At 43.5% G+C, this 27,309-nt stretch overlaps 1 protein-coding gene across 1 annotated transcript in view; it reads right to left on the bottom strand.

Moving 5' to 3' along the window:
• LOC137335326 (cadherin-22-like) overlaps positions 1–27,309 on the bottom strand; it is a 342,572-nt gene that overhangs the window by 52,754 nt on the left and 262,509 nt on the right. The window contains exons 7-8 of the mRNA XM_068000646.1: positions 11,727–11,848; positions 5,637–5,754 (exon numbers count right to left, since the gene is read on the bottom strand). Of these exons, the coding sequence (XP_067856747.1) occupies positions 5,637–5,754; positions 11,727–11,848 (240 nt within the window). The remainder of the gene's footprint in view (positions 1–5,636; positions 5,755–11,726; positions 11,849–27,309) is intronic.

Here is a 27,309-nt window from a genome sequence, read left to right as displayed (position 1 = left end):
TGACGAGACAAACTGTAACCTGATAACCTTGGGTACCGTCTTGGATCCTTTAGGATACATGAACACCCGCTCTGAAAACCTATGGTTCAGGGCACTAGTAAGTGCAGATGTCTACTTTTGTAGCGTTTAGACTCACACAGAGATTCAGATGAGTACAGTTCCTTTTGGAAGTTCGAATCTTCGAACACAGTGTTGTCCAATACGTTGGCCACTGACCACATGTGGCTGATTGGAAATCCAGATGTGGCTAATTGCATTTCTGATTAATAAATCAAAAATGAATAACAGACACAGCCTTTGGGCCTGTGATCTCAATACTCATTCACATGGTGTATGCATGTGAACTTTAATATTTTTGTGCTTTTGTTGGTAAGATGAAAAGCAGTGTGCGTGATCGTTGTGTGTGTTTGTTAAGTAAATAAACACGTGAAGTACATTTACCTGCATTGTGAGTGGATGCAAGATAACTTTCTACTAAAATTGGTGTGTGTGGCTAAAACAGTGTCGCCATAGCCTCACCTGTGGCTAGTCAGCGATTTCGATTGGACAACACTGTTCTGGCAATTTGTTGTGAACAATTCAATTTGCAAATCCTGACCTGAAGAAGCATGAGATACTCTGGAGAAGGAACAATGATAAGAGAATGTAGAAACAGTTGATTTGGGAGGAATGGAACCTGACTTCAGTAGTATTTTGAAATTCGGTAAGGAAAGGAGAGTTAAGATGATTACTTTAGATCTGTTCATTGGTGCTATTTTGAACTAATCTGCCATTTCAACATCAATCATGGCCGCCCGAGTTCATAAGCTATCCTACTAGTAGGTCACTTTCACAGACCCTGGAAACAAGTATTCCGATGGCATGTCAATTTCACTGTTTCCATACTTTGTGTTTGCACTTGCATAAAATATAGTCACCAATAAATCCAACAGGGAATTCAGGATAAACTTCTTTACAAAAAGAGTGGTAAGAATGTGGAACTCGCTACCATAAGGAATATTTGAGGTGCATAGCATAGATGCATTTAAGGGGAAGCTGGATAAACACATGAGGGAGAAAGGAATAGAAGGATATACTGATAGGGTTAGATGAAGAGGGGTGGGAGGAGGCTCAACTGGAGCATAAACACCGGCATGGATTAGTTGGGCCGAATGACCTGTTTCTGTGCTGCAGACTCTATGTAATTATATGTAAAACCAGAGAAGACAGGCAAGATATAGTGATGCATGATGTTGAAGGCTGAGGAAGATGCCTTACGGAAGTGTACATTGACTCAGTGGGGAGTAGTTCTAAGGTATTAGCGCTCTGTGCCGGGATCTACGGTCCCTTTGTCTGAGCTAAAGGAAGCTGTGCAAACATGAACAATCATAGTGGAGGTTTTTTTTAAAAAACATAATCTCGTTAGGAAACAGAGAACCTTGAAAGGGTTTTGAAGCATTTTATAAATGGGCAATTTGCATAGAGAATTAATGCAAAACCACAGCAAGGAACACGAACACGAACATTTTCAATCTAGACTGTAGGATTTGATAATTGGGCAGGTAAAATATTAATTGTCCAGCTATTTGCAACAATGGATAATTTGAGCCAAATTATACTGGATTTCAACTAATTATATGTTCTTATTCAGCCTTTAGCACTCCCTTGCATCGGCAGTGAAAAAGGGAAAAGTAATTAAAGGTCACTTAACTGATTTCAGCTCAATCAGGAGGCATATTGTTAATTCAACGTGTTTAACACTTTCATAATCAGACTACCAATAGCAGAATTTCCATTGCATGCTGCTTCCCAGAAGCTTTCAAGTTTTGAATTCTTGTGTCTCAGTGTACAATTGACCATGATGCCTCATTACTGGCTATTGACTAGATTCCATGGGGATAGGTTTATGTAACATTCGAGTTGACCCGGAGGTGATGTGTAGTAGCTACGACTTTGTGCTTGAATGGGTGAAGCTTCGAGTCCTGAAGGGAACGCATTACAACATCCATCAACTGGCTGACAAAGTTCTCTTTGGCTCCAAACTGACAATCCACCCATCTTGCTGCAAGGATCTTTGAAACAAAGAACTGCTACTCAACTGTGCAGAAATTCACTGGTTTAAGTTTCTCTGAAGAGGTAGTTTGTATCTGACAACTTTCCGGCTTATTTTCGTAAAGGGGTTTTGACCATTCCCAAAGTTGCTAGTGAGCTTTCTTTAAAATAGTTACCAAAATGTGGCGGGATTGCCAACCCTCCAGGAGTTATCCTGGAGTCTCCAGGAATCAAAGATTCATCTCTCGGAAACTGCTGTGAGCAACCCGGGAGAAAAAATTCATAGGGGCATTAAAGGAAATAAAATTGGAGATGGGGGAGAAAAGGCTGTTTGTCTAACAGTTGAGAATCATCTAATTGGGTGACGAAGAGTCTGTTTGCTTTTTAATTAGCGCGGGAAGACAGTGCAGCACGAGGATGGACTTGTTGAGCCACCAATGGCGGGAGCATGGGGGGAGCAGATGGAGGTGGGAGGTCATGTGATGAAACCTCCTAGGATACATCCGACCAGATTTGCCAAACCTACACTCAGCTGAGATAAGAAAGGCAGCTCAGTGGGACTTTAGGGTGAATTTTGTGAGTCTGTCTGCCTGGTGCAGAGCCTCACTCAGCAGGAGTGCGGAATGGAGAATTGGGTGAGGACCTCAGCATGCCCAGTTTGTAGTCCCAGAAGCTCTCAAAGTTTACCTTAGAGTTCCACTGATTTCAACAGAAAATTGGGGAGCACTCACCTCAATAAACGAGGCTGGGAGACAGGTCTTGCGAAATTTATCGTCACGATTTTAGCACATGATAAGGAGAAGAAGGGGATTATCAATGCACTGTTCAGCATGCAAAGACTCTTCACTGCATCTACGATGAAGCTGTTAATGACTCTTGAAAGAGTTAAATTATGAGGACAGGTTGCATAGGCTAGGCCTGTATTCCCTTGAATATAGAAGATTAAGGGTTGGTCTAATTGAGATGATTAAAGGATTTGGTAGGTTGGATAGAGAGAAACTATTTCCTCTGGTGGGAGAGTCCAGAACAAGGGGGCATAACCTTAAAATTAGAGCTAGGCCGTTCAGGGGTGATGTCAGGAAGCACTGCTTCACACAAAGGGTAGTGGAAATCTGGAACCAAAAAGCTGTTGGGGCTGGGGGTCAATTGAAAATTTCAAAACTGAGATTGAAAGATTTTTGTTAGGTAAGGGTATTAAGAGATATGAAACCAAGGCGGGTAAATGGAGTTAAGATACCGATCAACCATGGTCTAATTGAATGGCGGTACAGGCTCCAGGGGCTGAATGGAACTCCTCCTGTTCCTATGTTCCTCTGAAATGCTCTGGGGCTCTGCCAGTCTCTCACCGAAGTGAAAGCGAGAGAACCCCCGCAGAATTTTAAGGCCTGTGTAAATAGTGAATCACTGCTTCAATCAAAATCGATAAAAACAATCAAGTTTCACACGCAGCTCAACAATTAACATCAAAAAATGGGAAACTTTCTGCGCACTCTGTGTAGCAAAATCAAAGACCCGTTGTTTATAATTATATTTACATATTAACAGGTTTTGTTATACAAATGTAGAGGAATACTTTTTTCCCACCCCCTGGTTGTTGTTGAGTTGCTCCATGCCCCTAACAGAGGCAAAAATACCCACAGTGTTCGAAAGCAACAGCAAAGAATAGAACCGAGCTTACTGATTTGTTTTCATTCCACGCAGCAATGTACACGGGAAGTAAAGCTAATCACATATGCACAGCAGTTTACTTTGTCATAATCATCTCTTCGATTGTGCCAGCCTTACTATCGATGGCCAGCATCTCTGCTGTCACGTTATGGGGATGAATTTGCTCAAGCAGTAAGTGTTGCATAACCGGCAGGATATTGTTGGCCGTCAACTCACCTTTTAATAGGATCGATGGTGCTAATCCATCAATGCTACAATGCCCATAGGGCTGTAAACAGCAGGCACACAGCTAGTGGTAAAGTGTATACCTCTCTTCACCAGCAATTGGACAGAGATGCACTTATACACTATCTTTTAACAGGGAAAACAGATATTGGACAATCCGAATGTCTTGAAGGCATAGCATGTTGGATTCCAAGAAATTTACTTTCAGAATTCTTGACGATAGAGGAAGGTGGAAAGTCAACGGCAATACTTTTCCCCAGCGCTGCATATTTTGACAGCAGTATAATAGGGAGCACAGTGTCAGATCCAATTCTGTTATCTAACTGACTGCTAGCTAATTAATTGTTAATTCCTCCTTTTCAAAGGGTTGGCACTTATAGGGCCAGCAGAGATGTCAACACACGCACAGAATGATGAGCAAGCTTGTTATCTGCCGCAGTTCTACGCATTCAATGTGCCTGGTGAAATAAGGACCCTGTGCAGCTTTAATTCTGCACGTATATAAAGTGTGCAGTTCCATCAAAACAACATCAGTAGTGACCACTGAATCGTCCAACTTTACAAACTGATCACTGTTGGACAATTCAAATTATTGCTCTTTCATTGAATCTTACATAGAATTTACAGCACAGAAACAGGCCAGTCCACCCAACTGGTCTATGCCAGCATTTATGCTTCACACGAACCTCCTCCCACCCCTCTTCATCTAACCCTATCTGCATATCATTCTATTCCTTTCTCCCTCACGTGTTTATCCAGCTTCCCCTTAAATGCATCTATGCTGTTCGCCTCAACTACTCCTTTAATCTTTTACTTTGGTTAGTGCCAACTCTCATTTGCTTCATTGTAGGGAACTACCGAGCAAAGCCCAGATGCCTGTCCCTTGGGAAGAGAGGAGAAACCAGGGGAAGGTTGTCCCTCAAGCTCCCTCCACTCTGCAGAGGGCAGCGAGACCTGGGAAGGAATGAAAATAACAAGCTTACCAAAAAAATGATTTTTTTTTTAAAGCCAGACTATTTATGATCTTTGTAAAAGCTGGCACAATAGCTAATAATGAATTAGGTGTAATAATGGGGGAATTAAGGAAAACAATCTGGGCACATGGTGTAGCTTATTTAAACTGGGTAGTCCATTAAACAAGTGACTGGTTTATAGTATTGTTATTCCACCACTTACAGTACTACACATAGGTCTTGAAATTATGTTGTGTGATATAATTATACTAACACTCGAATTCTAAATGCTGCCACTCAACTGCTGGAGGAAGGAATTTTATATGAACATGTTAAAGGTTCATGTGCCTGTATCTCATGGTATAATCTATTGGTAGTTCGAATCGCAGTTTTGTTTTGGGAATGACTGATTTCTCATTGTTTGATGATGGACTTATCAGGATTTGTAATCAGATATGAACAATGACTGAACTCTGAATCAGGATAAATGAGACTACTTTCAAAACACTGGGCTAATACCATGTGTTCATACTCTTTCAGTGAAGGTGCGGCATGCTGGGATAAGTTTAATATTATCCTTTCTGTGGATGTAATGGTGAAGCAGTTTGCCTTAAGATTACATTGCTGTGAGAATTTGTGGTTTAAAATATTGTGCTTTGCTGCAATGAGTTGGAATGAGTTGTTCTTTTTCCCATCTATACCCAAGTTGCCTTTCAGGTTTGCTACCACTTGTGATGTGAGTTTGGAAGCAATATATACCTTTGATATCCCAGAGGGTGAAATGACGACTGTCGGCTGCCTCAGGAGCCAGCGTGAAGTAAAAGCGATGGCCGCCCTGGGGTTCGTCCTTGTCCACCACACTGACCGTGTGGATCAGCTGTAACCAACAAACAAGGCGTCAAAATGAGACCTGCGAACCTTTTGTAACAGTTCCATGTTCTTCCAGAGCCCTTATGGCAGCACAGACTGTGCACCAATTGCGCTGAACTGGAACTCTGCACGGTACAGTGTTGGGTTTCATCAATACAATCCCCACTATTTACATCGTCTACACTTATTGCGGACAGCCACTTATATCAGGCAAATGGGGCTAACCATTTACCATTACCACAGGAGTCAATTACAACGGCACTGCTTATAATGTGTTGAGTGCACTATTTTGGGCAGTTCTATAAGCTTTTCTCATCTTGTTATCATACTGTATTTGTATTTAAATCCCTCCACGGATCACTCTGTTTCTGTTTATTTTTCGGGTCTCAGGGGTTTTATTAAGTTGGATTTGGTGGTTGGCAGGGTTGTAGATTTCACTCGTCAACCGGTAGATGTAGGAGGGGGGTTTCCCCCCAATGTTGGAGATGAGCAGAGTGATCTGGAGTGAGTGGTCTGTCTGCACTCTCAGTTCCAGCTGGTTTAAGACCTGGGGGGGACCATGGGGAACTAGGAAGAAAAATTGAGATAATTCCACTGTCAAAAGCAAAAGGTTGTCACCATCACTACCTTTTTAAAAGAAGAAAGAACTTGAATTTGTACAGCATCTCTCACAACGCCAGGATGTCCCAAAGCGCTTTACAGCCAATGAAGTACTTTTGAATTGTAGTCACTGTTATAATGTAGGAAACGCAGCAGCCAATTTGCGCACAGCAAGGTCCCACAAACAGCAATGTGATAATGACCAGATAATCTGTTTTAATGAATGTTGGTTGAGGGATAGATATTGACCAGGACACCGGGGAGAACTCCCCTGCTCTTCTTCAAAATAGTGTCATGGGATCTTTTATATCTGCCCGAGAGGGCAGACAGGGCCTTGGTTTAACATCTCATCTGACAGATGGCACTTCCAGCAGTGCTCCACTCCCTCAGCATTGAAGTGTCAGTCTTCACTGAACGACATCAGTGAACCAATTAGGTCTTTACGACAATGGGACAATTTTATGGTCACTTTTACTGATGCCATCTTTTTATTTCCAGATTTTTTAAATTGAATTCAAATTCTCAAACTACCATGATGGGATTTGAACTCATGTTCTCTGGATTATTGGTCCAAGCCTTTAGTTTATTAGCCCAGTATCATAGCCACTACCCGCTATAACAAATCCCAGGTATAGAGTTATCAATGTAAATATAATTGTGGAGTTCAGGGGTTGTTAATAAAACACTGCAGCCTCACCAGTTGGAGTTATCCTCTGAACCTTTTGATTAGATTACCATCTTGTAATCCCCTTCTAAGTATTCGGGATTCTACACATGTCTCTGGAGTTGGCAAAAAGTCAAACTCTTAGCCCTTGAAAGATTGTTGACCCTTTCATTGCTTCTCTCTCATTTGTTGGCTAACCCCATGTTCTCTGCATAGTCAGACTAAGGAGAGCCTGATTTCCACCGGGGAAATGTTACCATTGTCCTGATAGGGGTTTCTGTACCATAGAAGGTGCAAAGAGTGATTATATTTAGGAATTCCTGTTGATTTACATTGACCGAAAGAACCATTGTGTTGGGGTCTTGTATGTTTTAAGTATTCAATTATTTTTAGATTACTGGCTGTTGTGAGCACTAGTTGGAACGTCAAGAAACTCAGAAGATACTTTAGCTCGGTGGATAACTTTATTAGTCCAAAGTCCACCCAGACTTGACTAAGCATTACATTTAAAGCTGGGTATTAATATTATGAAACCTGTTCTATTATAAGCCATAAGTATACCTCACGATTCAGGGCACCTCTGGTGAGTCAGGAGCTGGGTCCTGTTCTCCCGAAATGACCGCTAACTAATCTACCCCCTCTCCTTTATATAATCATTCTTTGACCATGTAAGGAATATTAACTTTTTCAGCTCACTGTTGTGCTCAGATCATTGAACAGACTTCTTTTCACATGATTACATGGGAGTAGATCCCACAGCTGCTGCAGAGGCCTTACTCTTATCTATACTTTCTCAAGGTTGGAGACTGACTTCACTCCTTTGTCCAGTATTTTCTATTACCCTTCCGCTTCTACTTTCTTAAGCATGAATTTGAGCTCATCCAAAACTCTGCTGCCTGTATCCTAACTCGCACCAAGTCCCTTTCAACCACCACCCCTGTGCTCGCTGACATTGGCTCCCGGTCCCTCAATGCCTCAAATTTAAAATTCTCATCCTTGTGTTCAAATCCTTCCTTGGCCTCACCCCTCCCTATCTCAGTAGCCTCCTCCAGCCCTACAACCCTCTGAGATTTCTGCGTTTCTCCAACTCTGTCCTCTTGGGCATCCCCGACTTCCTTCGCCCTACCATTGGCGGCCGTGCCCTACGTCCTAAGCTCTGGAATACCCTCCCTAAACCTTCCCTCCTCCTTCTCTCCTCATTTAAGATGCTGCTTAAAACCTACCTCTTTGAACAAGCTTTTGGTCACCAGCCCTAATGTCTCCTTCTTTGGATTTGTGTCAATCTTTGTCTGATAACACCCCTGTGAAGCACCTTGGGACATTTTACTGTGTTAAAGGCACGATATAATTGCAAGTTGTTGTTGTCATCTTCCTGCTCTGGCTGGTTTGCTCAAGCTCTCTTGTCGCTTTATCTCAGCAAAAGTCTGTTAGGCTACATGACTGATGCAGACTACCTTTGCTTACCCATGTTAGTCATTTTCATAGGTTTAAATTAGATATGGAAAAGGACAAGGAGCAATTTAGAGTAAAAATACTTAATTGGAGGAGGGCCAATTTCAGTGGGTTGAGAATGGATCTGGCTACGGGTAAATTGGAATGAAAGATTGGCAGGTAAAACTGATCGAACAATGGGCGACCTTTAAAGAGGAGATGGTTCAGGTACATTCTAGGTACATTCCCACAAAGAGGAAAGGTAGGGCAACTAAAGCCAGAGCTCCCTGGATGATGAAAGACATAGAGAGTAAGATGAATCAGAAAAAGGGGGTGTGTGACTGATGTCAGGTTGATAATACAAGTGAGAACCAAACGGAATATACAAGGTACAGAGGAGAAATGAAAAAGAGAATAAGAGGGGCAAAGAGAGATTATGAGAATAGACTGGCAGCTAACATAAAAGGGAATTCAGAAGTCTTCTATAGGTGTATAAACAGTAAACAGGTAGTAAGAGGAGAGGTGGGGCCATTTAGGGACCAAAAAGGAAATCTACGCAGGAAGCAGAGGGCATAGCTGAGGTACTAAATGAGTACTTTGCATCAGTCTTTACCAGGGAAGAAGATGCTGCCAAAGTCACATAAAGGAGGAGGTAGTTGAGATACTGGATGGGCTAAAAATTGATAAAGAGGAGATACTATAAAGGCTAGCTGAGCTTAAAGTAGAAAAGCCACCCGGTCCGAATGGGATGCATCCTAGGTTGCTGGGGGAAGTACAGGTGGAAATTGCAGAGGTGCTGGCCACAATCTTCCAAACCTCCTTAGATATGGGGGTGGTGCCAGAGGACTGGAGAATTGCAAATGTTACACACTTGTTCAAAAAAGGGTGTAATGATAAACCTGTCAACTACAGGCCAGTCAGTTTAACCTCGGTGGTGGGGAAGCTTTTAGAAACGATAACCCGGGATGAAATTAATGATCACTTGGACAAGTGTGGATTAATAAAGGAAAGCCAGATGGATTTGGTAAAGGCAAATCGTGTTTAACTAACTTGATTGAGTTTTTTGATGAGGTAACAGAGAGGTTGATGAGGGCAATGTGGTTGTTGTGTATATAGACTTTCAAAAGGTGTTTGATAAGGTGCCACGTAATAGGCTTGTCAGCAAAACTGAAGCCCATGGAATAAAAGGGGCAGTGGCAGCATGGATACGAAATTGGCTAAGTGACAGGAAACAAAGAGTCGTGGTGAACAGTTGTTTTTTGGACTGGAGGAAGGTATACAGAGGTGTTCCCCAGGGGTCGGTACTAGGACCACTCTTTTTGATATATATTAATGACATGGACTTGGGTGTATAGAGCACAATTTCAAAATTTACAGATGACACAAAACTTGGAAGTGTAATAAACAGTGAGTAGGATAGTGATGGACTTGAAGAGGACATAGACAGGCTGGTGGAATGGGCCGACACATGGCAGATGAAATTTAACGCAGAGGCGTGCAAAGTGATACATTCTGGCAGGAAGAATGAGGAGAGGCAATATAAACTAAATGGTACAATTCTAAAGGAACAGGGAGACCTCAGGGTATATGTACACAAATCGTTGACGGTGGCAGGACAGGTTGAGAAAGCGGTTATAAAAGCATATGGGATCCTGCGCTTTATAAATAGAGGCATAGAGTACAAAAGCAAGGAGATTATGATGAACCTTTATAAAACAACTGGTTTGGCCACAGCTGGAGTATTGTGTCCAATTCTGGGCACCGCACTTTAGGAAGGATGTGAAGGCCTTAGAGAGGGTGCAGAAAAGATTTACTAGAATGGTTGCAGGGATGAAGGACTTTAGTTACGTGAATAAACTGGGTTTGTTCTCCTTAGAGCAGAGAAGTTATGAGGAAATTTGATAAGAAGTTTTCAAAATCATGACGGGTTTACATAAAGTAAATAAAGAGAAACTGTTCCCATTGGTGGAAGGGTCAAGAACCAAAGGACACAGATTTAAGGTGATTGGCAAAAGAACCAAAGGCGACATGAGGAGAAACTTTTTTACGCAGCGATTAGTTATGATCTGGAATGCATTGCCTGAAAGGGCGGTGGAAGCAGATTCAATCATGGCTTTCAAAAAGGAATTGGATAAATACTTGAAGGGAAAAAAATTGTAGGGCTACAGGGAAAGAGCGGGGGAATGGGACTAACTGGATTGCTCTTACAAAGAGCCGGCATGGGCTCAATGGGCCAAATGGTCTCCTTTTGTGCTGTAACCATTCTATGATTCTATTTTGTCATTGATTAATCCTAAAATCTACATAGAAGCACATTTATTGTCCAACAGGTTATTACTTGCCTGGTATTAGACTGGACAATCTGCCTTTTACTCCAGAGACTTGAGCACAAAATCCAGGCTGACAATCTCAGTGCAGTACTGAGGGAGTGCAGCACTGTCGGAGGTGCCATCTTTCAGAAGGATGCAAAAGATGCCATGGCATTATTCGAAAAAGAACAGGGGAGTTCTCCCCAGTGTCCTGGCCAATATTTATTCCTCAATCAACATCACTAAAACAGATTATCTGGTCATTCTCACATTGCTGTTTGTGTGACCTTACTATGAGCAAATCGGATGCCGTGTTTCCTACATTACAACAATGACTACACTTCAAAAATACTTCATTGGATGTAAAGCGCTTTGGGATGTCTTGAGGTCGCAAAAAGCGCTGTATAAATGTAAATTCTTTCTTTCTATTAAGTGGAGTACCCAGCAATTTAAAAAAATTTAAACTGGACACAAAGCCTGGGATTTTCTGCTGCAATGCTTCAAGCATACAGTGGGAGCACATGTTGGGAAAGTCCGCACTCCCAGCCTGTGATTTTCCGCCATTAAAAATTAATGTCAGGAATAAAATCAGAGTCTGGACGTGGCCGAACTTCCCCCTATGCCCTCCCAGTGTGTGCCAGATCAATGAAGTGGAAACTCTTGCGCAAAATGTCCATTTTGTTCCGCTTACTCCTGTGTCCCATGGTGTGCGTACGTTCATTATTCAGGTTTTCTGAGAATCTACAGTCATCAAAGCAAACCTTGGAACTCAAAGCGAGTTGCAGTATCAGAACACGGCCAATGGGACATTACCTCAGGCATCTATTGATTCTCTATTTATTGAAATCAATACGGATGGCTTTGCTTAATGAGGACCAGAGTTGGCTTGTATCGGTTAATTGAATTTGCGCACTCTGGGAGGAGATTTAGCAGATCGCATTAACTCAAAAATCTAATGGATATTGCCTCTGTTACCTGGCCTGGTTTGGCATCTTCACAAATAGCAGCTTCGAATGGCATGGATAGTTCCGGAGGGTTGTCGTTAACATCCAGAATCCTGACACTGAGGGAGGCCTTGCTCATTTGGGCATGGTTATCTGCATAAAACACATCATTTTGGAAACAGTGAGAGACTAATTGGAGGTTAACAAGCAGGCAAAACAATCCTGAGAGGAGACGGCGCAACAGGCTCACACTCCTGGCTCCTCACATCTCTTGTAAAAGAACAAAATTATTAGACTCGCACCAGCAATTCTTGTATTTCCCCCACTTTTTGTATCAAGGCTATCAGCATTGCCTTTATGATAAATTAATCACTTCCTTTGTACAAATGTACCAGAGGGATTCTATTTCTGTGGAGGCGGTAGTTATTTTACAAGGCAAAGATGCATTAAAAATCATATTTACACATCCTGCCAGCTCTTGTCCATTAAATACATCAATTTCTTTATGGTTATAATGGATTATTCCACTATTCTCAGCCCTTAACTAAAATGACATCTCATTGTGATGCCATGCAAAATATAAGGGCAGAAATTTCTGGTGTAGATTATACAAAGACATAATTTCGACATGGTGCTTGCCGAGATTTCTCCGGGCGCAGGGAGGTGGGTGATTAGGGAAGGGGCTCTTAAAGGGCTGCTGCTCGCACTTATAGGGAAGCTGCATTGAAGAGCAGCAATGGCTGGCACAAGGCCGAGGAGCGATGCCGTCCAATACAGGATGTTGCCCTCATGCTGCTTCTGTAAGAAGTGCAGCTTCTGTAAGTGACATGGGGCACTCTTGCTATCAGGAGCACAGCAGAGCGGATATAGCCGAGCAGGTAATCGTGGTCTCCCACATCCAGAGGCCCTGGGAGAAAATAAGGAGCAAAAAAATTCAGGCCTCAGGAAGATTGCTGGAGTGAGATGACATGAATTTGCCTATTTAAAGTATGTTGCACTGCAAAAACAGCTAACCTTCGCTGGTATTAAACATGTGGCACGATTCCTGGCTTTTCAGCCTAAGGGAAAGCAGAAAATTCACGTGCATGTTCAGGTGCAGTTTTTTTGATGGCTGTTAATTGGGAGTCCAGCCAGTTCATCCTTTTTACATTTTTTGCTATGCCCCCAAGTGTGACATTCGATGCAGGACTGTGCTTCACAGTGAAGTGAAGGGTGTAATTTCTAGTCTATACATCTGAATCAATGGATACTTCTGTATTTGATATGTGATCCTGGGACAGTGGCACTCAAATGGAGACCCCCGTTCCTCTCTCCTTTTTTATGTTCAATGGTTCAATCCCTTAGACCTGATGGCAGCTCAAAGGAACTGTGAGAATATGAGTGCCTGGAGGTGGACAGGTTTACAGTATGTCGACAGTGGGAGAACCATACAATGTAAAAGTGCCCAATGTGTGAGCAATCCATTGTAATTTTGCTTTGCGCAATGCCTGTGTTGTTAAACGTCAGTGTGAATTGCATTCATACCAGAAATACCACAGCTATGATATTAGTTGATTACATAGGAACAATTGCTAGGTGAAGAAAGACCAAGGTCCATCTAGTTCGCCTTCTACCATGCTGATAGTCTGATACAATGATAATGGAGTTGCTGACTAATCATAGCATCAATCTCTATCAATTAGTCTACAACAGATGCAGACATGAGGTGAGGAAAACCCCAGTAATGGAGAGCTTTGGGAACCAGAGGTCCAAAGTTACCTGCTCCTCCCAAGCATGTTACACTTACCACAAGTCACGACTCAAGTTACTCATATACTGTATCCCAAAATTTTATTTTCTAAAAGAAATCTATTTATTTTGCATTTGAATGAATCGATATTAACTGCTTCCACCGTCTCCCTAGGGAGTCTGTTCCATAGATTGACCACTCACTCGCTGAAATATTGGGCCCGATATTAGGAGGGAGACGGGTTGGCAGCGGGGGGATGACTGGGTGCGTGGGTAACGCGCCCAGTGAACTCGGGGTGCTCCGCACGCAATCGCAGCTTAAAGGCACTTACCTTTGCTTCCAGGTTTCGTGCTGGAAAGCTGCGCAGCGGGGGCCTGTGCACCCGCATCATAGGCTGTCAGCTGGAGGAGCCCTATTTAAAGGGGCAGTCCTCCACTGACTGATGCTGCAGAAAATATGCAAAATTACAGCATGGAGCAGCTCAGGGGAAAGGCTGCTCCCAGGTTTAATGATGCCTCACTCCAGGTCCTACTGGATGGGGTGAGGAGGAGGGGGAGGACAGAGATCTACTCCCCAGCGGGCGGGAGGAAGTGGCCTGCCTCTGCCACGATGGAGGCCTGGCTCGAGGTGGCAGAGGAGGTCACCTGCACCACCAACATATCGCACACCTGCATACAGTGCAGGAGGCACTTCAATCACCTAAGTAGGTCAGCCGAAGTGAGTACACTTACTCATTCCCCTACACTCCCTCACCCCACATCTCCTTCTGCACTGCCAACACAACTCTATCACATCACTCCTCACACCCATTCAAAGCTCACCCTCATCTTACCTGCACTTACTCACCTCGCCAGTACTCATCCCACCACTACCACTCAACCCAATCCTCATACAATCTCATGGCTCTATCTCATACTCACCCTCTCATGCATCTCTTTCACGGTCAGCCTCACTCAACCTGCCACTACCTGTGCTGCAGCCACAGGGCATGCATCACATATGTGCAGTAGGAAGCGTAAGGCAAACATGTCGTTAGCCAAGGGTGTTTGAGGGTTTGTCATGGTTTTTACTTATATTTGATTTCTGATCAACTCACATTACATATTATATTGTCACCACTACTGCCACGTCTTTGCAAATCTTGTCTGGTTTGTGCAATAATGCCCTTTCCTGTGTATCACTATGAAGACCCACAACTGATGCCACCCATTGTGTCACTGCAGAATGGGTGTCGGTATATTTGCAGGGCTCTTTTGTGCAGACGACTGAGAGACGTCGGCGATGTCCCCGGTGGCACCCTGGAAGGATGCGGAGGAGAAGTTGTTGAGGGCAGTGGTGACTTTGACAGCGACAGGTAAGAAGATGGTGCTTGAGTCAGCCGGGAGTAGCTCAGCATGAAGGAGGCTGCAGATGTCCACGACTACATGTCGAGTGACTCTGAGCCTCCGTGTGCACTGCTGCTTAGAGAGGTCCAGGAAGCTGAGCCTTGGTCTGTAGACCCTGTGGCGAGGGTAGTGCCTTCTGCGACGCATCTCTCTCTGCGTTTGCCCTCCCTCCTGCTGTGCAGGTGGATGTGTCACAGCACTGTGTTGTGGAGCTCCACGTGTCAGAGGTGGATGGCGTGGCCGGCGAGGCTGGTGATGCTGTTCGTCCTCCGAGGAGGCCATGACTGCAGCTACAGCGGCCCCCATCTGGAAGATGTACATTTGAGGGGGTCCGCAAGGTAGGTGAATGTGTCTGCACACCGGGGTAAGTGTGCAAGTTTGTGAATTTTATTGTTAGGAGGAGGGTGGTGGAGGCCAAACTTTGTCCAAAGTGACAGAGTGGCCTCCTGCAATGGGTGAGGGTCTCCCCCCCACCTGTCAAATGGACCTTTGCAGCTGCCACAGGCTGATGGCTGCAACACGTTCATTTGAACTGGGAGTGTTTCCCCCAGTATGGGAAACAGTCTCAATTGAGTTGAAAATCCCACCCCTCCTTAAATATCATGTCAATCAGGTCTGCTAACGACCTGAAGTATCTACTTAATTAATTTAAGTGGCATCCCGCCGGCTTTAATTGCCAGCAGGTGTCCCGCATGTGGGGGCTGCGCGCACTTGTAAGTGCGTCATTGGGGAACCCGGAAGTGGGCGGGTTGGAGCCGGTCTCCGGACCCGCTCTGGGAATCCCCGACTTTCAGAGACCCCCGCCACAAACCTGCTGGCTCGGAGGTCCGAAAATCGAGCCCATTGTTTCCACGGATTAGTTTTGAATTTACCCCCCTTCAAGCGTAGGCCGTGTCCTCTTATGGATAAGGTGAAATGGCTATGGCATTGCTCTCAGACTCAATTTTAAAAAGACTTGTAATTGAGTATGCCCCAGCATCTCTGACTGACATTGCTCCTAAATTGAGCCTCAGGTTGTCCAGAGCCCAGAGTTTGTCCAGTGATAACTTGATTTTTAAAAAAATGTTTATAGTTCCTTCAACTTGTTTAGTTAAACCTTCAGCTACAACCAAGAAACAGTTATAATTATTTCAGCTTAGTTACTTTGTTAGTGTGGAAATATAATGGCTGCTTTCTGTTTCTGTTGTGAAATGTGATGGTTGGATCTGATGGGTCCCTGAAGTCTCTGCAGCCAATACCATATGCTTAGCACAGACAATCAGAAGTCACATTGGATCCTGATATTCATATAGGAAAAATATATAATGCAATCATATAATTATACACAGAAGGAGACCATTCAGCCCATTGTACCTCTGTTGAGTTCTTGGTATCACTTTTAGTCCTTTTAACAGCTAACCACACTTGGTATTCGTTTGTAAATTTTGACAAGTCCAATTGATTTTTTGTGTGTTCCTAACATTGACCATCATTCCAGTCTGAAAAACATCTGTTAACCACCACATTCTGTTTTCTGTTCTTTACCCTTAATTTTATCAACAAGTCTTCCATGTGGCACCTTCACAAATGCCTTTTGAAAATCCATATTCACACCATCCTCTACATTTCTTTTATCAATACAATGTGTTATTTCCTCAAGGAACACTGTTAGATTGGCCTTTTACAAATCCATTCTGGCTGCTCTTAATTAGGCTATGTCTTTCTAAGTGAGTATTAATTTAATCCTGTATTATGGTCCCTAGAACCTCAGCCACTACCAATGTTAGGCTGACTGGTGTATAGTTACCCAGTTTATCCTTCTTTCCATTCTTGAACAGAGCTCTTACACTGGCAAACTCCTCCTCCCCTCCTAGTCCTCTGTCACAACTTCCATATCCCAGTGATGCTTGAAAGATTGTGGTCAGAGCCTCTGCTATTTTCTCTCCGACATCCCTCAGCATTTTAGAATGCATGCCATCAAAGCCATTTGTTCTTTGAGTTCCTCCAACTTTTTCAGTACTACTTATTATCTATATCATCTGATTGCCCCACCTCTTCTTCTTGTGCCCTTTAATTCCCACTCTTCTGTGACAACTAAGGCAAAGTATTCATCGATTATCTCTGCCATTTCTTCATCCTCCCTTTCTTTATTTTTGATGTATTTATAAGATCCTTTACTATTTCCCTCTATAGTGTGTAGCACTATTTCTTTACACCTTCTCTTAACTTTTCTCAACTTTTTTTGGTTCTCCACATTTTTGATATTCTGCTTGACTTTCTTTTGTGTTATTGGCCCTAGATCTGCCATGTGCATCTTTTACTTCTTCTGGGAATATGCCTATTTTGTACTTTGATTATCTCTGTTCCAATTGGTTTTCTGCCAATTTTTCTTCCAAATTTATCTGAATGAGTTTCCTTTTTATGTTGCTGAATTTTACTTTTTTTCCCCCAATTAAGTACTTTTTAATTTTTGACTTTTCCCTCTCTCTTGAAATGTTTGTATCAAACCTAGTTATGTTAGTCATTGTTGCCTAGATGTTCCCAGATGATACCAGAAGTGAGAGGTTATACCTATCAGGAAAGATTGAACAAGCTGGGGCTCCTTTCTCTAGAAAAGAGAAGACTGAGGGGTGACCTGATAGAGGTCCTTAAGGTCGAAAAGGTTTGATAGGGTAGACGTAGAGAAGATGTTTCCACTTGTGGGGGAGACCGGAACTAGGGGCCATAAATATAAAAAAGTCACTAATAAATCCAATAGAGAATTCAGGAGAAACTTCTTTACCCAGCGAGTGGTTAGAATGTATAGCGAGTTAGCATATATGCATTTAAGGGGAAGCTTGATAAACACAAGAGGGAGAAAGGAATAGAAGGATATGTTGATAGGGTTAAATGAAGTAAGGAGGGAGGAGACTCGTGAGGAGCATAAACATCGGCATGGACCTGTTGGGTCAAAAGGCCTGTTTCTGTGCTGTATGTTCGATGTAATTCGATGTAATTCCCCTACCCTTACATCACCTACTTGCTCTACTTCATTTCTGAGAACTAGTTTCAGCATTACCTTCTTCCTTGTTGGACTAAAAACATACTAATCTCCAAAGTCCCCCTGGACACATTGCAGAAACTCCTCTTGTTCTTAGATACCGGGGCTTAGAGGGTTAAATTATGAGGCCAGGTTGCATAAACTTGGTTTGTATTCCCTTGTGTTTAGAAGATTAAGAGGTGATCTGATTGAGGTGTTTAAGATGTTGAAAGGATTTGATAGGATAGATGCAGAGAAACTATTTCCTCTGGTGGGGCAATCAAGAACGAGGGGACATAATCTTAAAATTAGAGCTAGGCCATTCAGGAGCGAAATCAGGGAGCACTTTTTCACATAAAGGGTAGTAGAAATCTGGAATTCCCTGCTCTAAAAGGTTGTGGATGCTGGGGTTAATTGGAGCTTTCAAGACTGATAAATTTTTGTTAGATAAGGGTATCGTGGAATAAAGGCGGGTAAATGGAGTTGAGGTGCAGATTAGCCCTGATCTAATTGAATAGCAGAGCAAGGTCGAGGGGCTGAATGGCCTACGCCTGTTCCTTTGTTCCTAAACTTACATTACCTTTAACCCATTCTACAGTATTTTTGGATAATTTAAGCCACCCATTATTATGGCCTTGTTATTTCTGCATATTCCTCTAATTTGTCAGCGTATCTCATTTCCACTGTTCAGCAGTCTATAATGAACTCCCAATACAGTAACAGTTCCCTTCTTATTCCCTAGGTCCAACCAACCCCTGTAACATCTTTACGTTCGCGTGCTGCAATAAAATCTTTGATTAATACTGCCACCCTCCATTATCTCCTACTCTCTCACTCCTGTATATCATGTAACCAGAAATGTTCAGCTCTCAATCCTGCACTAGTCTCAGCCACATCTCTGTTCATATGGTAATCATCTCCCCTTCACATAGCACCATGTGCCTTTAGCTTACCAATTTTATTCAAAATACTTTGTGCCTTTGGGTATCTGCAACTCAAATCGCTTTTGTCTGTTTGACCATCTTACTCTTTTTAATCCCTCCACCCGATCTGTTCTTTGTTATTTTCCCACTTTTCACTTTTATCGCTCCTCTATCCTTTGCTCCTTTTGCTTTTCTTTCTGCTTACTCGTCTAGTTTTGCCCTCCTTTCCCCACACTAATTACTCTGCCAGCAAAGACACTGGCCTCAATTCCATTTAGGTGAAGCCCATCTATCCTGTATAGACCACTCCCATCCAAGAACTGGTGCTAATGTCCCAGGAATCTGAACCCTTCCCTCCAAACCACACAATTACCTCCCCACCTCACCATTCCTTTGCTGACCTGTGTGTGACAGCAGGAGGAACCCTGAGATTACTACACTGGAGATTCTGCTCTTAAACCTATATCCGATTTCCTGAAACTCACTTTGTTTCTTCCTATGTCGTTGGTTCCTATATGAAAAACAAATTCTGGCTGTTCTCCTTCTCTCCCAAAATCTTTTGCACCCATTCCATTATATCCTTTGTCGTGGCAGCTAAGGCCCCTGATTGTCTGATATCGTCGCTACTCGGGAGCTCCTGAATGCTTTGTGTGTCCCGGGAAGTGTCTCCGACTGATTATGTTCAAGGTACCTGAGCTTGAGTAGCAGCTGACAACACTCATGATGACCTGAGAGGCAACCTCGGTTGCAACTACAAAAACACCCGTCTATTTTCTGCACTTCACATCCTCCATTTGGCAACCAGCTACTCCATGTTGCTCTGACTCGTGGTTGTCCTCCTCTGAGATGTTATTGTCATCACAGGTATTCAGTAGTGAATACCTGTTTGTCAATTCAATGCTGTCAGGAAGTCCCTGCACTGCCTTCTGTGCAGTACTGAGAGTGTGCTGCCCTGTCGGAGGTGCTTTCTTTTTGATGAAATTTTAAACCGAGGCCCCGTCTGCTCTCTCAGGTGGATGGAAAGATCGCACGGCACTATTCGAAGAAAAGCGGTAGAGTTCTCCTTGTGTCTCGGCCAACATTTGTCCCTCAACCAAAACCTAAAACAGATTATCTGGTCATTATCATATCACTGTTTGTGGGACCTTAAGTGTGCAAATTGGCTGCTGTGTTTCCTACATTACAACAGTGACTACACTTCAAAAGTCCTTCATTGGCTGTAAAGCGCTTTGGGACTATGTGAGGTTGTGAAAGACGTTGTATTATTGCAAGTCTTTCTTTCTTTTCTGGTTCTCCTTCCCACCCCATTTTCCTTCCTCACTAACTCACTCTACCCGTGGGGTGACCACCTCCTGGATTGTGAAACCCAGGAACCCTCCAGATTCCTGAATATGACAGAATGTTGCCAGCTGCCACTCCGGCTCAGAAACCGTGAGCTTCATTAGTTGGAGACACTTCTCCAGACACACGAAGGCTCCAGGACCTGCCAAAAAGGGAAGGTGCCAGACGGTCATGGGTCTCAGTTGCCCCTCCCCCATGGCAAACTCAAATGTTATTGTTCAAATTGTAATCAAAACAACTTTGTGATTTAAGCCCTCAATATAACAGGTCAGTATAGGCATCTAAATTTGTAATAAAATGCAAATTATTGACAATACAATCTTAAGGGGGAAGCTAAACTTTAAGCAAAAAACAAATTAAAATAAAAAATCACTGTCTCAGCTCCAGCGGTACACAGAGGCACTGAAGCCAGTCCCACAATGACGATCAAAATGTAAATCTAAACAACTAATAAATGAATTGCAGTTACCAGATGTATCGAAAATTGGTACACTTCATACTTTAAACACTGCAGTATCTAATTAACCAACTGTCGTCCCACAGTTGCCAAACTGCAATGATCAACACCCCCGCCAAGCTCTGTAGTCCACAAAGCAATGTCCCACAAATTTGACAAAAATCTGTCCCTTTTTTTTCAAAAGTGAGTCCCTCCCCTTTCTCTCTGTTTCTTCAGTGTATCAGCCTTGACCCAGTTGGAAGCACTCTCGCCTGAGTTCGAAGGTCGTGGGTTCAAGTCCCACTTCAGAGACTTGAGCACAGAATCCAGTGCAGTACTGCGAGAATGCTGAGTTATCAGAGGTGCCGTCTTTCAGATGAGACGTTACACCAATATTTATCCCTCAACTAACATTACTGAAAGATTATCTGGCTATTTATCGTATTACTGTTTGTGGGATCTTGCTGTGCACAAATTCGCTGCCATATTTCCTACATTACAACAGTGACCAAACTTCAAAACGTTCGTCATTGACCGACCGTAGAACACTTTGGGACGTGGTAGTGGTTGTTGGAGGCCAATCATCTCAGCCCCAGGACATTGCTGCAGGAGTTCCTCAGGGCAGTGTCCTAAGCCCAACCATCTTCAGCTGCTTCATCAATGACCTTCCTTCCATCATAAGGTTAGAAATGGGGATGTTCGCTGATGATTGCACAGTGTTCAGTTCCATTCGCAACCCCTCAAATAATGAAGCAGTCCGAGCCTGCATGCAGCAAGACCTGGACAACATCCAGGCTTGGGCTGATAAGTGGCAAGTAACATTCATGCCAGATAAGTGCCAGGCAATGACCATTTCCAACAAGAGAGAGTCTAACCACCTCCCCTTGACATTCAATTGCATTACCATCGCCGAATCCCCCACCATCAACATCCTGGGGTCACCATTGACCAAAAACTTAACTGGACCAGCCATATAAATACTGTGGCTACGAGAGCAGGTCAGAGGCTGCGTATTCTGCGGTGAGTGACTCACCACCTGACTCCCCAAAGCCTTTCCACCATCTATAAGGCAGAAGTCAGGAGTGTGATGGAATACTCTCCACTTGCTTGGGTGAGTGCAGCTCCAACAACACTCAAGAAGCTCGACACCATCCAAGATAAAGCAGCCCGCTTGATTGGCACCCCATCCACCACCCTAAACATTCACTCCCTTCACCACCAGCGCACTGTGGCTTCAGTGTGTACCATCCACAGGATGCACTGCAGCAACTCGCCAAGGCTTCTTCGACAGCACCTCCCAAACCCGCGACCTCTACCACCTAGAAGGACATGAGCAGCAGGCACATGGGAACAACACCACCTGCATGTTCCCCTCCAAGTCACACACCATCCCGACTTTGAAATATATCGCCATTCCTTCATCATCGCTGGGTCAAAATCCTGGAACTCCCTTCCTAACAGCACTGCGGGAGAAACTTCACCACACGGACTGCAGCGGTTCAAGAAGGCGGCTCACCACCACCTTCTCAAGGGCAATTAGGGATGGGCAATAAATGCCGGCCTCGCCAGTGACGCCCACATCCCATGAACGAATAAAAAAAAAGGTTGTGAAAGGCACGAGATAAATGCAAGTTCTTTCTTTACCTCTCCTTGCTATTCCCATCCTTCACTGTGTCTCTCCCTCTGACTCCCACCCTTCAGTGCGTCTCTCTCTCCCATCCTTCAGTGAGTCTCCCTCTGTCTCCCGTCCTTCAGTGGGTATCTCCCCGTCTCCCATCCTTCAGTGAGAGTCTCTCTCTCCCATCCTTCAGTGCGTCTCTCCCTCTGTCTCCTGTCTTTCAGTGTGTCTCTCCCTCTGTCTCCCATCCTTCAGTGCGTCTCTCCCTCTCTTTCCCATCCTTCAGTATGTCTCTCCCTGTCTTCCACCCTTCAGTATGTCTCTCCCTGTCTCCCATCCTTCAGTGAACCTCTCCTGCTCTGATCACTGTTGTTTCTCTCTCTATCAAGCTCTCCCTGTGTCTTTCTGTCTTTCTATTATTCTATCCATGTTTCTGCATATAGAAGATTGAATCCATAACTCTGAACTCTAATTCTAACTCCCATCACGTAGGCATGTTTTACATAAAAGCCAGCTGCTCTGAACAATGTGCTTACATTACCCAAAGGATTTCACTCAAAGATCCCGCTGTTTCATGGAGCACTGATACTGAGCCGGACAGACTGGGGAAACCCCAGGTTTGATCCCTGGTCTGAACTGAGTTAGCAGTTCTCAGGCAGAGTAGTGGTAAAGTCAGTATAATTGGACTTCATGACCCCAGGCCGAGGCTCCTGCTAGAACATTGCATGTGGGTGAGGGTGTGTGTGAGTGGGGGTGTGTGTCGGTGGGTTGCTGTGAATGTGTGTAGGGGTGTGGACATGTGGGGATGTGCTGTGTGTGAGTGTACCTCAGATGAGAATGCAGGTCCACTGGGCCGGGATGTCCCCCTATGATACTTGCACGTGAAGCAGGGCAAGAATGGGGGGCATCAAAGGACAGTGACCCATGGATAAATAGACTAAAACTGAACTGAAACTTAAAACGGAGGCATCAGGTGGAACTAAGGCTAGCAATACTAAAGAAATTCATGAGGAACGTAGGAAGTGTAGTAGGGATGTGAAAAGGAAGATTAGAAGCACTATAAGGGAATGTGAAAGGGGCTGGGAGTAGATCGGGAGGGGGTTGTGGAGGACATCGGAGGGGGTTGGGGGGGCATGGAGGACATCGGACGAATTGGCTGTTGCGTTTCCTGCATTACAACAGTGACTACACTTCATAAGTAATTCAATAGCTGTAAAACATTTTGGGACATCCTGAGGTCAAGAAAGACGCTATATAAATGCAAGTCTTTCTTTCTTTCTGATAGGTGATCCTCCTGGGTGTCAGCTTGGTGCTGTTGGTATCAATCTCGCCTCTGAGTCGGGTGATTGTGGGTTTGAGAACATGAGCTCATAATCTAGGCTGGCAGTAGAATGCAGTGCTGAGGGAGTGCTGCACTGTCGTAGGTGCTCTACTTCAGTTAAGACTTTAAATTAAAATCCTGTCAGATGTTTAAGTGGGCAGTAAAGATCCCATGGCACTTTTGAAAAGAACAGGAAGTTCTCCAGGTATTCTGGCACAATATGATTGCCACATTTGCCTAAATAAGAGTCACTGCACCTCATTTCAACATGATGATACACTGTATGAATACAAGTGTTCTTTTTAAATCTGACTCATCTCCAGTTTCCAACCAACTCCTCACCGTTGCAACATTCCATGTCTCTGAATATCATCCATGCTAATATAATCACTGGGCTGAGCTTCCCTCTTTTGTTCCGTTTGAACTAAATATACAAGGTTATAAGTTCCATGGAAGGATAGGGAAACTGGTAGAGGAGGAGGAGTAACCTTAGTGATTGAGGATGAAATTACTTCAATGATAAGAGAGGATATAACGAGAGGTAAGCAGGCAGTGGAGACTTTACATCCCCTGAATCTGCAATATGTTAGTGAATACTCACTGCAACATGCCTCATTCTTTTCAAGACTTATTTCCCTCAGTCCCCCTTCCTTCTCCAAGCACAAACCTTTATAAACCAAGTCTGAATTCTGACATCACCCAAACACAACTTTTTGATTCATCCAGTCTTCTGTCCTACTGTTCTCAACCTTGATGGTGTCAAACACGAGCAACCTTGGCCATTCATCCAGGTTTGTCAATCACAGAAATGGAAAACAAGTTTTATCCAATATTTTTTGTGTCTGCTAAACCACTGTTCGGAGGGTTGTTCCAATTGGAAGTTACCATGGTATCATAGTGTAATACAGCACAGAAGGAGGCCATTCAGCCCATCATGCCTGTGCTGGCTCTTTGAAAGAGCTATCCAATTAGTCTCACCCCCCTGCTCTTTCCCCTTAGCCTTGTAATTTTTTTCCCTTCAAGTATTTATCCAACTCCCTTTTGAAAGTTACTATTGAATCTGTTTCCACCACCCTTTCAGGCAGTGCATTCCAGATTATAACAACTCACTGCATAAAAAAACATTTCCTCATGTCTCGTTCTTTTGCCAATCATCTTATATTTGTGTCCTTTGGTTACCGACCCTTCTGCCACTGGAAACAGTTTCTCCTTCTTCACCCTATCAAAACCGTTCATGATTGTGAACACCTCTGTCTACCTCTTAAGCTTCTCTGCTCTAAGGAGAACAATCCCAGCTTATCCAGTCTCTCCACATAACTGAAGTCACTCATCCCTGGTAATATTCTGGTAAATCTGTTCTGCACTGTCTCTAAGGCCTTGACATCCTTCCTAAAGTGTGATGTCCAGAATTGAACACAATACTCCAGCAGGGCCGAACCAGTGTTTTACAAAGGTTTAGCATAACTTCCTTGCTTTTGTACTCTGTGCCGCTATTTATAAAGCTAAGGGTTCCGTATGACTTTTTAACAGCCTTCTGTCACTTTCAAAGACTTGTGTACATACACCCCCAGGTCTCTCTGTTTCTGCACCCCTTAAGAACATAACAGCATAAGAAATAGGAACAGGAGTAGGCCACATGGCCCCTCGAGCCTGCTCCGCCATTCAATCAGATCATGGCTGATCTTCGACCTCAACTCCACTTTCCTGCCCGATCCCCATATCCCTTCATTCCCCTGGAGTCCAGAAATCTATTGATCTTAGCCTTGACTATATTCAATGAATTGGCATCCACAGCCCTCTGGGGTAGAGAATTCCAAAGATTCACAACCCTTTGAGTGAAGAAATGCCTCCTCATTTCAGTCTTAAATGGCCGACCCCTTATCCTGTGACTAGTTCCAGACTCTCCAGCCAAGGGAAACAACCTCTCAGTATCTACCCTGTCAAGCCACCTCATAATCTTATATGTTTCAATGAGTTCACCTCTCATTCTTCTAAACTCCAGAGAGTATAGGCCCAATCTATTCGCATCATAGGACAACCCTCTCATCCCAGGAACTAATCTAGTGAACCTTTGTTGCACTGCCTCTAAGGGAAGTATCACCTTCCTCAGATAAGGAAACCAAAACTGTACGCAGTACTCCAGGTGAGGTCTCACCAAAGCCCTGTACAATTGTAGCAAGTCATCCTTATCTTGTACTCCAACCCCTTTGCAATAAAGGCCAACATTCCATTTGCTTTCCTATTTGCTTGCTGTATCTACATGTTAACTTTTTGCGTTTCTTGTACAAGGACGCCCAAGTCTCTCTGAACACTAACATTTAATAGTTTTTAAATGATGAGAAACTATTTTGTTTTTCTATTCTTCCTACCAAAGTGAATAACCTCACATTTCCCTACATTATACTCCATCTGCCACCTTCTTGCCCACTCACTTAACCTGTCTATATCCCTTTGCACACTCTTTGTGTCCTCCTCACAGCTTACTTTCCCACCTAGCTTTGTATTATCAACAAATTTGGATACATTACACTCGGTCGCTTCAGCTAAGTCATTAATATAGATTGTAAATAGCTGTTGCCCAAGCACTGATCCTTGTGGTACCCCATTAGTTACAGACTGCCAGCCTGAAAAAGACCCGTTCATCGCTATTCTCTGTTTTCTGTCCGTTAACCAATCCTCTTTCCATGCTAATATGTTACCCCCAACCCCATGAGCCCTTATCTTGTGTAACAACCTTTTACGTGGCACCTTATCGAATGCCTTTTGAAAATCGAAATATACGACATCCACTGTTTCCCCTTTATCTACCCTGTTAGTTACATCCTCAAAAAACTCTAATAGGTTTGTCAAACATGATTTCCCTTTCATAAAACCACGTTACTCTGCCTAATCATATTATGATTTTCCAAATGCCCTGGTACCACTTCCTTAATAATGAATTCCATAATTTTCACGATGACTGATGTCAGGCTAACTGGCCTGTAGTTCCTTGTTTTCTCTCTCCTTCCTTTCTTGAATAGCGAGGTCACATTTGCTACCTTCCAGACTGCTGGGACTGTTCTAGAATCTAATTTAAAATTGTACCATTTAGTTTATATTGCCTCTCCTCATTCTCTTCACACATCTGCCTTGTGTCTGCCCATTTCACCAGTCTGTCTATGTCCTCCTGAAGTCTGTTGCTATCTTCCTCACTGTTTACTACATTTCTGAGTTTCATGTCATCTGCAAACTTTGAAATTATGTCCTGTATACCCAAGTCCAGGTCATTAATATATATTAAAAGACCAGTGGTGCCAACACTGACCCCTGGGGGACACCACTGTATATGACCCTCCAGTCTGAGAAACAACCACTCACCACTACTGTCTGCTTTCTGTCCCTTAGCCAATTTTGTATTAATGCTGCAACCTCCCCTTTAATCCCAAGGGCTTTAATTTTGCAAACAAGTCTATTATGTGGTACTTTATCAAACACCTTTTGAAAGTCCATGTACACAACATCAACCACACTACCCTCATCAGCCCTCTCAGTTACTTCTTCAAAGAACTCAATCAAGTTAGTCAAACATGATTTTCCTTTAACAAATCCATGCTGGCTTTCATTTATTAACCCGTATTTTTCCAAGTGTCAATTAATTTTGGCCCATATTAATTTCTCTAGAAGTTTCTACACCACCGCCATTAGATTGACTGGCCTGTACTTGCTGGGTTTATCCCTCTCCCCTTTTTTGAACAGGGGTGTAAAATTTGCAATCCTCCAGTCCTCTGGCACCAACCCTGTATCTAAGGAGGATTGGAAGATTGTGGCCAGACCCTCTGCAATTTCCATCCTTACTTCCCTCAGCAACCTAGTATACGTCCCAT

This window comes from Heptranchias perlo, chromosome 19, assembly GCF_035084215.1.
Source record: "Heptranchias perlo isolate sHepPer1 chromosome 19, sHepPer1.hap1, whole genome shotgun sequence".
Taxonomy (NCBI): domain Eukaryota; kingdom Metazoa; phylum Chordata; class Chondrichthyes; order Hexanchiformes; family Hexanchidae; genus Heptranchias; species Heptranchias perlo.
This window is presented reverse-complemented; position numbering and strand designations above follow the sequence as displayed.